Source organism: Limanda limanda, chromosome 14 (assembly GCF_963576545.1).
Source record: "Limanda limanda chromosome 14, fLimLim1.1, whole genome shotgun sequence".
Taxonomy (NCBI): Eukaryota; Metazoa; Chordata; class Actinopteri; order Pleuronectiformes; family Pleuronectidae; genus Limanda; species Limanda limanda.
The window spans coordinates 11,832,470-11,846,941 of record NC_083649.1 but is presented as its reverse complement, the minus strand read 5'-3'; the positions used below and the strand labels follow the sequence as shown (position 1 = coordinate 11,846,941).

Below are 14,472 nucleotides of genomic sequence, written 5' to 3'. Positions count from 1 at the left end.
ATACAGCGAAGTGGGAAAATAAAGTATTTGTATACAAATACAGATTTTCTTCTAAATTCAGCTGCAGAGCAGAACGAGACAGTGAAGGTACAGACTCTGTCACACCTAAGCCCTGCTTTACGTCATCGGCTCACTTTAAGACTTAAAGTAAGAGACTCGATGTCAGGGATTCTACCACGCCAGTTTCCATGGCAACCAGGGAGTTTGTTAATATATATTTATATTTTCACTTCTGTTTTTCGTGATCTCGTGGAAGAACACTAGTTAGAACTGTGTCATAGTGAGACTTTCATACACAAAATACAGCTCCAAGTGCTTTAGAAAATAGAAAATGAATATGACAAAATGTAAGAATGACGTTTCTGACGTGCGACCCAGCAGGACACTCGCTTCGGTATTTTTATTGAGAGAGTTAACACCAAATTCAACATGTGATTCAACAGTCGAGCTGTTCCCGGTTGATCGAGCACCACAACACAGCTCTGACTGTTTTTCAGATATGACTGTTGGCTCGGACAATAAAACATCAACTACAGGGTGAGAGAAGCAGAAGTGAAACCTGTCTGCTTACTGTCACGCTGCCATATGTCTTATATGGTCTTATGATATTATATGTCATAAAGAGTGCTTTATCTTTTATAAATTTTGACATTATATCTGGTCTGCTGGTATTCTACGTTATTGTTACTGGATCCCGTGAAAAGACCAAACCAAAAAACTTCTGAAAAACCCACATCAGTGAGTCACACTGTCGTCACTAAGTCATACCCACATACATCTTCCACCTGTTCGAATTAATCACTTCAGTGTCACGAGTTTTGTTTTTACCTGAGCATGAAAAATCGGGTCCCGCATCGCTCTACAGATGTGTTTGTGTTGTGTTTTCCTTTTACAGTTTTGAATAATGAAGAGTGTGAGTCACTCAACCAAAAAAGAGAAACGAGAAACCAAATGTGATGACTAATAAGACAGAAATCAAGAGTCATATTAGACACGGCTTTTATTATGGGTAACTTTACACTGTGAAGAATTACTTTCACTATTTCTTTGACTTCTGATGTTTGCTCTTAAACAAGGTAACTTTTCCTGTACCTGAGTGAGATCTGTCAGCGCTCTTACTGTACTTACTGTAACAAAACACTACGTAGTTTCTTCTGGTCTTGGGCCCCTTAATGTACATCACACAGACGGGCTGCCAACTCATTTGAAGGCTCAGATGCTGCAGCGCTTTCACTCTCAGTGGTTATAACCACCACAATACATTATCAGTGTAGAATACTATTTTCAGCTGCTCAAGTCTCGGTTTAACTCGCACACGTTCTGATAGCAAGCTCACGCTGTGCAGGTCTGACTCAAACGGTTTCCCCTTTGAAGTGTTTTTCTTCTCCTTGAGACGTTGAGACCGTGAGATAGTCGTCGTAGTTGTTATTAGACGGCCGCTTTCAAAGGGGCATTCCAAAGAAAACTGCCCCATTACTGCCACTAATTTTCCCCCTTCACGTTTCCCAACAGCAGCGACGATAATAAGCTGAAGCAAGAACGTGACTTACAGAAATAAATCATGTTTCCATCACATTGACGTGTCAGAGATTGACAGCTTGATTAAAATGTGTGAACTCCGTGTTCCTAACACTAACAGAAGTGTCCCTAATGCACCTTTCAACATTATTCTTAAAATTCTATATCTTCTATTGATATAGATTAAAATAGGTTTTAATTTAATTATTCATGTGTTTATTTATTATATATTCTTTATTTCAAAAGGTGCAGTGAAATTACGATGTATTATGTATTCTTATTTTTTATCATAAACATTTAAAATGTGCAATCTGTTAAATTGGATTGGATTTAATTTATAAAAACATATTTGCTCAGTTTGAACCTATACAAATATTGACAGACAGAAACTATATTAGCCTTAAGGCATCGTCCAGTAGCCCTTTGGCAACATACTGAAATATGACATGTAGTATGAGATGGTACAGGAAGCTGGTGAGAAGATAAAGTTCAGATTTAAGGCTGAAGTAACAGCTTCTTAGATTTCATCTCTGACGCAGGACTTTACAACTCTGATAAGGTGACATGACAGCAAATGTTCTCCATTTGACTTCTTGCAAATTAAACTGTAAAAGTAGCAAAATGCTCCATTCTACAAGGTGCTCTATCTAATAAAGAGTTGCATGTTTTTCAAAAAATCGTCATAAAATATCCACAACAGAGAATTCCCCTTAACAACAATCCTAGAGGTTTTGATGTAACTGCTATCAGATTTATTTATTTCTGAGAAACCATGTTTTGTCCGTTAGCTTGGTTTGGCTCATGGATCAAAAAATACTTCATTACCCACAAGCCTCAGCTGCCATTGCTACAGAAAAGAATCAGAGTGATGGAGAATTCCATATGAGATCAAAACCATTATGATATAATGTGGTAAGTGTTTAATTGATTCATTGATTTAAGATGCCAAGAGTCGATTTTTTTTTATATTTATTTTCACACGTTATCTGAAGCTTTCATCGTCTGTTATACGAACATGTTGGTGGATGTTTCTTGCACCTTGGGAGTTGTAGTTAACATTCACCTCAAAGTCTTGTACCTCTGATTTCTTCCATAAGATATTTTCTGACTTGGTCTTTCATCCCCTGGTTGTGATTATTTATCCAGCGCAGTTTCATGTTCATCCAACAGTGAGTCACATTAACGTTGTTTATGGGGAGAACAAAGAACTCCGCCCACTTCTTGGCTCTATAGACCCGTTTGATTGTATGAATTTGCGTTGCCAAATGACGAAGCACCGAGCTGCGACAATGTTGAACCAGGTTCAAAAGTCTCGGACCAAAATTAGCAATTTTTGTTTGTACTGTTTGAGTGTTTGTTCATTTGCTGCAACAACACTCTCATGGAGCTGAATGAGGAGTCTGTGTCTGAACACGGCCTGAGGGGTAAACCCTGTGTTGTCAATGATTGGAATTTACCATGATATAATTCTCTATATATATTGAGCCTTGTTTAGTTTTTTTTTTTAAAGATGCTGCTGAGAAAACTCCTCTGTGATCTAATGTGTCACATGCAAACCTGTGACGGGAAGATGCTACAGCAGGAAACAAAAGTCCCTTCCGCCTCTTAGCTCTTTCAAAACGCATCCATCACGTGTGTGCAGTATATTTCCCTGAAGACCTCATTTGGTTATGTTTGCCTCATGACCATGTTTGTGGTAACTTTGGCTTAGATCATTTTGTAACTTTTTAAATACCGGTTCAGTCACTTTTACATATTTACATTGTTTTATTTCCCTTTTGTGCCAGTGCAATTGGCCCATTCCTTCTTGGCATTTTAAGACACTTCAAATCCGCAAACACCTACATCTTGTTCTGATATTACATATAAAAAATATGTAAAAAGAAATATGTTTTCTCTTCTCCCAGGCTTTACCCTGACAACTGGATAATTTATACATTTCATATGTCAACTCAGTCTTTTCACATCATCCATTTTTACAGCATTACACAGTTTACAATAAAAGGGATGGTAGAAAATGAAATGAAACTCATTTCCTACATAACTTAGACAGCACATAATGTATCGTCCTCTTTCCACAGTTAAAGTTAAAATATTGTAATAACTGGATGGAAAACCATTAAATTATTGTTGTCAGCAGATTTCCATCAATACATTTCTATTTTTAAAATAATTTTAGTTTCAATTTGTAGTTTTTTGGACCAATCACAGTGATAAAATGGTATATAAAACTAGTCAATTATTTATGTCACTCTCGACTAAACGTGAACAGGACAACATAGCAGTCTGTCAAATTGAGAAAAAGAAGAAATAGAAGTAAACCCGGTGAGATGGAGGACAAATCAGGGAGTGACAGTAAAGGTAATTTAGGTTGGTAAATGTATTTCGGGAATAGATTAAAGTAATTATTGAAAAGGAACAGAAAGATCTGAGGTCTGTAATGAAGGAGGGAGACGTACAGGATGGAGGGAGAAGGGAGGTCAAAGGTGAAAAAGGGGTGAGAATGAGGACTAATACGAGGAGTTGAAGTGGAAGGGGTGGAGGGCAGTAAGAAGGGATGACGGAGGAGAGGAGAGGGGAGGAAGGGTGTGGCGGGACAGAGGGAGGGAGGGGAGGAAGGATCGGAGTGGCGAGATAGGTGTATTGACTCACTCGCATTCCTGTCGTCCAGATTTATAGCGGCTCGGGTCCTGAAACAGGCCTGGAGCCACGGCCAAATTACAGTCATCTGCAGCATTCCTGTGCTGCAAACACAGGTTAGCAGCCGGGCCACGCTAAGTGCTAGGTGCTGCCTGTTGACAAATGACTTCCTTTGAAGGGCACAAAGAGGGAGACTGTATTTACTGTGTGAGGGCACAGAGTCGAGCTGTCTGTGTTTCTTTTGTTGGAAAACATTTTTGCTAAAAGTAGAGATGAGGAATGTTTGTTTGTGCGTGCGTGTTTGCGCGTGTGTGTCTGCTTTGTGTTTGTTAAATGTGGATTATACCACGGCCCCTCACTTGTGTAAAATAAACCAGGGAAACCAACCAGTGACATCAGCTCCAAGCGGAGGGTCCAATGCAGGCTCACACACAGTGTAACACACACACCCACACGCACACTTAGTGTCACAGGATGGGAATGGTAGTGTGTGACCTGTTTTAAAGAGCATCTCTGTGTTTAATACTAAGTTCCCAGACAACTAATAGTACTAATAGCCCAGTGTACAAGGGGCCAGAGCCAGGGGCCAATTACCTGACCTTGTGTATGTGTGTGTCTGTGTGTGTGTCTCCTCCAGGCGTTCACAGGCACCAGTCCCAGGACCTCTCAGGGTACTACTCCCTCCCTCCAGGCGGTGTCGGACAGATATCTCCCTCCATGGGCTGGTGAGTGTCTTTTTCTCACACACACACACAGACAAACACACACCCACACACACACATGTGACTCACAAAGTCTATTGTGAGCTTGTAATGACCTTGTACTAACTAACATTCATTCCCTAACATTAAAGGAAAACACTGTCTGTTGCGGAGCTGAAAGTATTCACTTGACACTTCATCAATTCATCAACAAGGACAGAAAAATCTGCAACTATTTAGATTTATTTGAAATGCCAAAGTGTCCCTCAGTTCTTGCCTCTAAATGTATTTTGAAGATTAAGACATTTTCCTGATGATCGTAAACTGAATTACTTTTCAACTAGAGCTCGGGCATCATAAGCGATTTGAAAGTGTCCTTTCGACGTTGGGAAATCGCGATGGATAGTTTTCACCATTTTCGAATCGACAGAGAACTTAATTATCAGCAACTTTTGTTCTGACTCCAATTCACAAACGATGAAGTTGTTTGGTGACTGATGGATAATGTGCATCAAAGATTACAATAATTTACTTGTTCTAGTCCCTTAAACGTGAATACTTGCTACTTTTATTTGATTTTATCTGTAGTAAAATTAATATCTTAGGTTTAAGAATGGTGTCTCGGGCCAAACTAACAACTTCAATGTTTGATGTTTATGGGAATAGGAATTCTTCACCATTTTCTGATACTTTAGAGTCTACATGGTTCTCAACATTAACGTTTAACTAATGTAACCTTTAACCTTCACATAGTCATCTATCATATTGATTAATGAAGCTGTCATTTACCTGCTAATCTTCCCGAACCATCGTCGTCATTTCACAACATTACATACACCCACACACACACAGACACACACACACACTGACCCAGATCAGCGGTGCATACATCAATGTCTCACATGGTGGGCAGCTCACCCAAGGCCCTGTTAAAATAGGAGCCTCCTCTTTGAACCTCTGTGTTGTTTGACTCTTTAACCAACACAGAGGTTCAAAGCGCAAGGAATAGGAACAACTGTAACAATTTAAATGAAAAATCAAAATCAACCAAGTCATGACAAATACTCAAAACTTTGTCTTTCTAGTAACGAGTAAGTCTGTGTTTACACTGACTTAAATCAAAAGAGAGAGTTAATGTAATGTGGTTTGAAGCTGGAATTTATTGCCAACAGAAAAGAGTGAGCAAGAGTCTTGCAGTAATATCTTCACTTCTAAATATGCAACTAGCTGAGTCCTTCGAGCTGTGGTGGATTCTGGGAAATGTTGGCAAGCTCCAGGTAGATTCTGTATTTCCCCCAAAACCTCCATAACTATATAATAAACTCTGTGTTTTCTTTGGTTTTTTATCCTCTGCTTATGTGTTTGGTTTATAGCAGTAAAAGGCCTCTCGGCCTGTGTCTTGGTTTCACGATGGTTTCACTCGGGGACGGAGCAGCAGCGGCCGCGGTGCAGAGAACTCTGCAGTGTGGGACGTCTCACATCTGCTCCATATTCAGTCCTTTCATTTATGGTTTCAATCATTTTGGACTCGTTTGTGAGCTCACGATGTCATGCTGGTCGATTGTGAACTTCTAATGTCAGCCTCCCGTTGATTTATGGATCAACACAAATCCATTTATTACAACCTCAAGTATCTGTGCCTGGACAAAATCCCCTGCAGGAGCAGTTAAGGGCTTACGTCAAATGTCATGGAGATTTGAAACGGCGGCTTTAAACTTTGCGTGTGCGTGTGCTCACATGTGTGTTTACGCCTGTTATTTTTCTGTAGGACGAGCGGTTTTGGCCCCTGGACGATTCTCAAGTCTGCGATTTACAGTCAGTTTATCTTTTTCAGACGAGAACACTTCCCTGTGGATTTTCACAAGTATTATTAACAGCTAATCTCCTTTAACCCAGATTATCTGCTCGTATTGGCCCCTTGTTGTTCACGTCTTTGTCGAAGGAAGACGGGGAAAATGTCAAACGGTTTGTTTTCCATTGTTCTGATCATTAGCCCAGTTTCATATTCCGTCCCTGCATGACCACCTCCCGGGCTGCCATGCTAGGGTTGGAGTAAAAGTCTCACAAACGTGTTGAAGTATTAGATACAGTGTTTAACGAGAGCTGAAGGAAATTATATAACAGAGTGTTTGACTCAAAGGTTCAAACCCGGCTGTCATACGCTGCTTTCACACATCCGCGGAACTCCAGACATTGTCAGAGTCGTTTGCTCCCAACATCCTCCCTTCTCGCTTTCTCCAGCCGGCCATCTAGTAAAATGTCAGAGTAATTTCATATTTCGAGAACGAGTGGGCATGTTGACATTTCTAACACGCAACAGATGCGAAACTGGAAGAATACAAATATCTCAGGATGTAAAAGACGCGACTGTGACAAAGATATCCACTTGGAAAGACAATAGAAAGATTTGACAGATCTTCGCGGTGTGGCCAGACGTTGGTGTCAATGATTTCTATTATAGGCGCCACCCCTCGCCCGACATTTTTCTGTTGTTATGAACATGTCTGACCAAGAAAATCTCCTGCTTTTTACAGTCTCTTCTTGAAAGTGTTCACAAAGGTGCAGTGTTTTCAGAAATGATCGGACTGACGGATGAGCAGTTCTGATGAGTTGACGCTGACTCATGTAGTAATAAGAGACTTCAAGAACACAATTTCTCAGCCTTTGTTTGCTGAATTATCTTGTTTTGCTTACGTCTCCCTCCTCCTCCTCCGTCGAGCGGCTTGAAATTGCACGAGGGAGGTTCAAGACTGGGTGAGCCTAAAATGCCATTTGAGAGAGATTGAGTCAAAGTGCTGTCCTTGAGTAAAGTAAAGCCCAAATCCATCTAAAACACTTTATGATCACTGTTGTACTCCAGAGTAGTAAATTTGTTCTTACGTGTCCTTTGAATAAACCTGAGGAACAAGAGAGCAGCCAGGTCTCTTCAGATTGGGAAGGCCTTGAGCTTAAAAGCTTGATTTTGGAAACAGTTTGCTTTTACCTGTGAGTGAACTCAGGGACAAAGAGAATGCATGAGGCGCTGACCACCGCAACAGTTTCCTCCACTTTTCACTACATTCCCAGCATTCCTCTGTGCAGCCATGCCTTTCACTTGGGAAGCATTGCTCTGTTTGAGAATGGCGTCACCAGAAACTCAACCAGTCTGCCACACAGTGATCTCTGTTGGCTATTGAACAGTAACACATCACTCTGATGGATTGATTGATTTCTGGATGCTGGGACATGACGTGTGTGCAGCTTCCTGCTGAGAAGAAAGGCTGCTCTGGTTGAACCGTTGTTTTATCAGAACAACACTTGACCTGTGTTGCTGTGTGACCTCTGGGAAAACAGGATTACAGCAGGAGTGAACCTCCGACAGCTGATCCCTGTGTTTTCTGGATCTCTTCCAAGCCGAGGGCCTCTGATGCTGGGCTTTACTCTACGTCTGCCTCCTGGGGTTAAAGACAGGATATGGTTAAGAACAAGATGTAAATAGAGGAGATAGGTTTAGATACTAGATGTAGATCGGGCTGCATGTGTGTGCATTCATTGAAACATAAGGAAGAAGAGGGGGATGGTTGTATTGACTCTCAGGAGGTAGAAGTGTGGTTTTCTACATATCAAAGGCTCTTTACTTACATCCAGTCTCCACCCTCGACCCCCCGTGGGGTGTGAGTGTGTGTGTGTGTGTTCACAGTATTGACACACAGCTGTCAACAGAGCTGATCCACGGTCTCCATGAGGGATCAGCGAGCGTCACAGCAGCACAGAAGTGGCAAAAAAAAAATCAAATAAACATTAGAGGAATCACTTTATGGAAGAATTAGCTAATTTACTTCTGAGGTTTATGTATTTATTTGCAAATAAAAATGCAGCAGAGTGAAAGATAAACGCATCTTGTTAAAACATAAAGATAAGTAGTGTGCAGAGGCCTCTATTGAGAAACAGGATTTTATTGATTAATAATAATGAGAAACTAATCATAAATTAAAAGACCAAAATGTAAGAAAATAGCTCATTTCAGCCATGTAACTCGAAAAAAAAACACAGTTTAAAGTGCATTCAAAATTAATATGATAAAATTTAGTTTAAATGATTATAATTTTTTAATATAACTGATCCAAAAGGGTTAAACATCCCTAAAGGGAGTGCCAGACTTTTTCTTGAAAAGCTAAAAGGCGCAAACTGTTGCCATCTCTCCCCTCTGCTGTGATGTGGCAGGCAGAGCCAGCCAGTCTATCCTGCCCTGACCCCCTGTGGATTCAGGCAACCCTCCTACTCCAACCTCCCCGGCGCCTCCTCCTACTCCAGGTACCGTAGCCGGTGGGTCGGACCTGAGCCGAGAGAGAAAAAGTACAAGCAGCTCTCCGCAGCATCTACTCCTGTTTACAGCACATAAAAAAACTGCCTGAGCAGCAGTTTTCCCTTCACCAAGGCAAACTGGTGTTCAGCTTCTGTGTCAGCTTTCAAAGTCCTTTCAAAGTTCAGTGTGTCGCCAGAACAAGCCGTGCTGATCGCTTCTGCAGAATACACCAGGCTGATCTACACACACACACACACACACACACACACACACACACACACACACACACACACACACACAGAAACAAACAGAAACACACACTCTTCCATCCCCATCAGGACCTTTTTCCTTGCTAACGCTGCCTTATATCTCTATGAGCTAGATGGACAATAACAAAAACTTAAAAGCCAATTAAAATGTATGCATCCAAACCGAGAATCTGGTTAATTACAACAACAACCAAATCTGCTCTTCATGCATACAATTTCTTGTGTGTGTCTGATCTCCATTCAGGTTATAACAAACTTTTTCGTTATTAAACGCTCACTCGACTGCCACAAGCTGCCGGCAGCTGATGCTCGTTGCTGCTTCACATCTTATTTCCACAGCATTTAAAGGTGCTGAAACAAACTCATAAAACATCTACTGGAATGTTTTTGGAAACTTTAGGAATAAACATCTTGCAGTAAAATCCCCCAAATTTGTATCTTTTAGTCTAAATGAATCGTTGGTTCATTCCTTGGAAGGTGAAATACTTATTGACAACTAAGATGTAAATGAGAACACGGACTGAATTCAGTCTTTACTAAACGAAATGTGAGCGTCTGCTTTCCTGGTCTCAGTCAGTGAGGCTAGGACGCCCTCTAGGGGTTAAAAATGCTCACAACTCAATAAATGTATTGAATAAAGTACAGTTAATGCGCAAACATGAGCTGTAAAACATCAGTCTGTTGTAGTTGTGGTGATCAGCCTGTAATATATATAATAAAGAGGATAGAGAATCCTGTTTAATGTTCAACCCACAAAACAACAGTTCAACAGCAAAGCAATAAATCCTTCCTCACACACCAGGTTGAAATAAAATCACTTTCGTGATCAACCAAGAAGCTTCTTTTTTTTTTTGTTGCTTCGCACAACTCTCGCTCTTGCTTCCGTCCCCTCTGCTCCCCCCCGACTCAACCGTTCTCTCGACTGACCAATTTTTATCTGTCTCTGTCTTCCTCTCTCTTTCTCTCCTCTTTTTTTTACCTCCACCAGGTTCCAACACCCTCTGATGCTGGGCCATTCAGGCATGCATCCAACAGGAATCCCCCATCCAGCCATAGTGCCCCCTTCAGGCAAACAGGAGCACGACCAGTATGACAGGGGCATGTATGTGTAAGTATCGTCTGGGTTCACTGTTTTTGGCCCATTTCTTTCCACTCCTCCCTCTCAACAATGTTTCCAATCTGCCTGATTCAATCATTCAATTTAATACTATTCATTCCTTAATCATCTCTTTCCCAAATATTCCTTTATTCGTGCCCCTAACACTCATATGTTCCAAATTCAGTTGATGATGTTTACATAGAAGAAAATATTCAAAGAAACACAAACAGCCAAATCAAAAGAGAAAAAAACTAATTACGACCTTCTTCCCATCTTTGCTTATTAATGAATTCATCCATTCTCACTCCCTTTCCCTCTCTTCCTTTCTCTCCCCCTCTTTGTTTCTCTCCCCCTTTCAGGAAGCAGCACATGGAGCCCAAGCGGGAGAAGGAGCCCAAGAAGCCGGTCATCAAGAAACCGCTGAACGCCTTCATGCTATACATGAAGGAGATGAGGGCAAAGGTCATCGCTGAGTGCACGTTAAAGGAGAGCGCCGCCATCAACCAGATTCTGGGGCGGAGGGTGAGCAAAGCACATGCACAGAAGCACACACACACACACACACACACACACACACACACACACACACACACACACACACACACACACACACACACACACACACAAAAATCCTGTTTCCAGGTCAGTCTGTAATTTCACACATGAAGAACATAAGAGGACTGTGGTTACGTGAATTCAGTTTCTCTCACATTCTGCTGCTACTGTGATTATACAAACCAGACTTGGTGGGACTGGGAACCTGGAGACTGATGTCTGTGATGGCATTTGTTTCAGTTTAGATGCAGATCAAACTGTATCTAACACCTACTGTAGATCTGCAGAAAAAGCCATAGCTCACTGTTCTTTAATCTAGAATTGCAACCAAGGGAGACTGTCATGGCACCTAAACTGTGGAATAGGTTCCTGTTCACGATCGTTGTCGCTACTTTGGAATTTATTGTAAAAGTCCAGCTAAAAACACTTTTTAAAAAACTGGTTTTCAACTGACATGTATTGTTTTATATCTTATATATTTTTTGGGGAATATTTTTGCTATACTATTAGTAATTTATCTGATATATCTAACCCTAACCCTAATTATTTCTACCCTAATTATGTAATTTTAGTGTGATCACTTTTTAATAATTTATTAAGGTTAATCCATCAAACCAAACAGAGACTGTGCAGTTTAGTCGACTGTGAATATAAAGATTGTTAGACGTTAGTACTAAGTGTGTGTGTCTGTGCGTGTGTGTGTTTGTGTGTGTGTGTGTGGCACAGTGGCACGCACTGACCCGAGAGGAGCAAGCAAAGTACTATGAGTTGGCGAGGAAGGAGAGACAACTCCACATGCAGCTCTACCCGACCTGGTCCGCCAGAGACAACTACGTAAGGACTCCCTCTTCTTCCTCCTCAACTTTTCTCCTCTTCCTCCATATTTAATCTTTCCATTTACTGCTAAAACTACGTCAGTGTCACGGTTTTCACTTAAAAAAAGAAGAAAAAACAGGAAGATGTAAAAGTTTTAGTTTAGGGGGCACTCAGACTTTGTTGTGAAAAATGTGGAAAAATCATGAATTTTATACTTAAGTTGTCATGGGATCCATGTCTAGAGTAATTTGGTTCCTACAGTTACAACGCTGAGTAATTCACTGAAGCAGAAACCTGAATTAAACCTTTAAAAACATTTAATTAAACAAACACCAAGAAATACTTAATTTCTTTTTTCTCTGGTTTGTTGTTCTTACCTTAGAGGTAAAATAATACCTTCACCTATCGCATACTGCCTCAGCAACTTTCATCATTTCATTAAACATAACAACGCACTTTTGTCACATGGATTTACTAAGCAACTCTCAGAGAATACAAATCAATCTGTGTGGTGCATGCATTGTAGTGTGATGTTTTTGGGGGATGTGCTGTGTCTGGGCTGCTGTGTGCCTCTCATTTGTCAGTTTGCTGTTGAACTCTTGCAGGAGGCGGGCCTTAGCGGGGTCGCAGGGGAAAAGAGTAAAGCTGATTGGGTAGGGACACATCTTATGGTGGATTTATGCCTCTGTGGTGGATAAAAGAAATGAAGGGCTGCATGATAAGGGGTTGTGGGTACTCCTGTGCAAGGACTGCATGCACCTTCCAAAAGTCACAGTGACTCACACTCCCACATTAGCTTGACACACAACAAATCAGCTGCTACAATGAAGTGTGATTTGGTTAGTTAGGGACACCTGCACGCTGGTTATGATTACTAAAGGGTTTATCTGTTGATCGCTGAATCACACAGAGGTATAAATCAACCCGTTTTGCTCAACTAACAGAGAACAGGGCCGCATGGCTGGCCTCCCTGCCTCGCTGCTGTGGTTTTTCATTCATTTTCATTAATGTGGGCTTTTAAAAGGCAGCACCTTTAATTTGTTCAGCTATAGCTAAACAATGTGACACAATCTTTTGTCACAGCACTCAGTCGTCACTCAGTACTCATTTGTTTTTTCTAACCTTCTAATCTTGTAATAAAAACGTTAGAACGTGTTGAAGTGAAAGTGTCATAATCAGGTGAAGAAAAAGCTTTGGTGCTAACACAGGCTGTTTCTTAGTCACATTAAAGATCTGAGGTGGAAACCTGTTTACGCTTTTCTCTGCTGCACTTGTTTCTCTGTAGCTGAGCTCTACATAGACAGGCATGGCACACAAGCTGCACTTACACTCTGCTTGGGCTGTGAACAAACATGGATGCTGGCTCTCAGTTCAGACCTGGTGTCAACATCCATCCTGATTCGATCCCAAGTGGTCAGCGCAGGTCTGAACCCATCCAGATATATCCTCAATGTGCCTTCAGACCACATTCTCTGAGTTGCATCCTGAGCCACATTGAAGGACTCAGCTAACGTTCAGGATACATTTAAAAAGCCGGTAGATGAAGTTAGCGCTGACCACTAGTGATTGAATCTCTCAGGACAAATATTAATACCAGGTCTGACCACTCTTCAGTATTTGATATATTTATATTTTTTCTTCAAAAAATGTTTATCCCATAGCTCGGAGAGCAGCACAGGCATTTGGGCGTTTGAGCATACATTTCAAAATAAAAGCTCTAACCCTAACTGTGTGGATTAATTCTGAGGCCACGCTTCAAAAACACTGTGGTTTATAAACTGTTATAAACCTTATCTTTAGTAAAGTATGTTTAGTATATTATCACTATTATAAAGTGATTATTGGTGGAGGATCTGCTGCTGCATGCATGGAGCTTTGAGCACAGCAATAACCCTGTGGAGTCTGTTTGCTTTGTTCCAAATGGCAAATGTTGAATATCTAAACAACATTGGTGACCTACTGGGAAGTGTTTGCTTATTCTGTACTTAACTCGAGGGACATTGGGAAACTTTTTCATGCATGTTTGATGTTTTTCTTCTGATGACAATGACAACGATGCAATGGTTCAGCAGCAGCCAAAGTGAACCTTTTGTGCCACCGCGAACACAAAAAGAGCAAACACATTTCACCGTCTCTTTCAAAATGCTCATGCACAGAACAGCAATATCTGCCAGGAACATATGTACATGCTGTGTGATGATCACATAAATAGAATTATTCATACCCTCTATAGTTTGTAGTTAAAATACTCTCAGTTCTATTTGCTAGAACCACCTCACTCGACATCTCTGAGCTTAAAAAAACTGAACAATCGCTGGACTCAAGAGCAAAACAGGAAGCAAAGTTCCACACACCATCCCGCAGCTGTGGAGAGTCTCTCCTCCAACTCTACGAAAACCCACATATAGTATATATGCACACACAGAGTGACACACACACACACACACACACACACACACACACACACACACACACACACACACACACACACACACATATACACATACGCCCACAGACAAAAAGGTACAGATGCAGGAGGAGTTGTTGTAACCACATAGACACAACGATGAGGAGGGCAGACACTGACGC

At 41.1% G+C, this 14,472-nt stretch overlaps 1 protein-coding gene across 8 annotated transcripts in view; it reads left to right on the top strand.

Annotated features, from left to right (window-relative positions):
- tcf7 (transcription factor 7) overlaps positions 1-14,472 on the top strand; it is a 59,542-nt gene that overhangs the window by 40,334 nt on the left and 4,736 nt on the right. For 2 of the 8 annotated variants that reach the window (XM_061085709.1, XM_061085712.1), the window contains exons 5-10: positions 4,796-4,883; positions 9,063-9,194; positions 10,402-10,521; positions 10,872-11,034; positions 11,794-11,901; positions 12,489-12,536. In XM_061085709.1, the coding sequence (XP_060941692.1) occupies positions 4,796-4,883; positions 9,063-9,194; positions 10,402-10,521; positions 10,872-11,034; positions 11,794-11,901; positions 12,489-12,536 (659 nt within the window). The remainder of the gene's footprint in view (positions 1-4,795; positions 4,884-9,062; positions 9,195-10,401; positions 10,522-10,871; positions 11,035-11,793; positions 11,902-12,488; positions 12,537-14,472) is intronic. The other 6 variants (XM_061085711.1, XM_061085714.1, XM_061085710.1 and 3 more) reach the window with 5 other exon arrangements.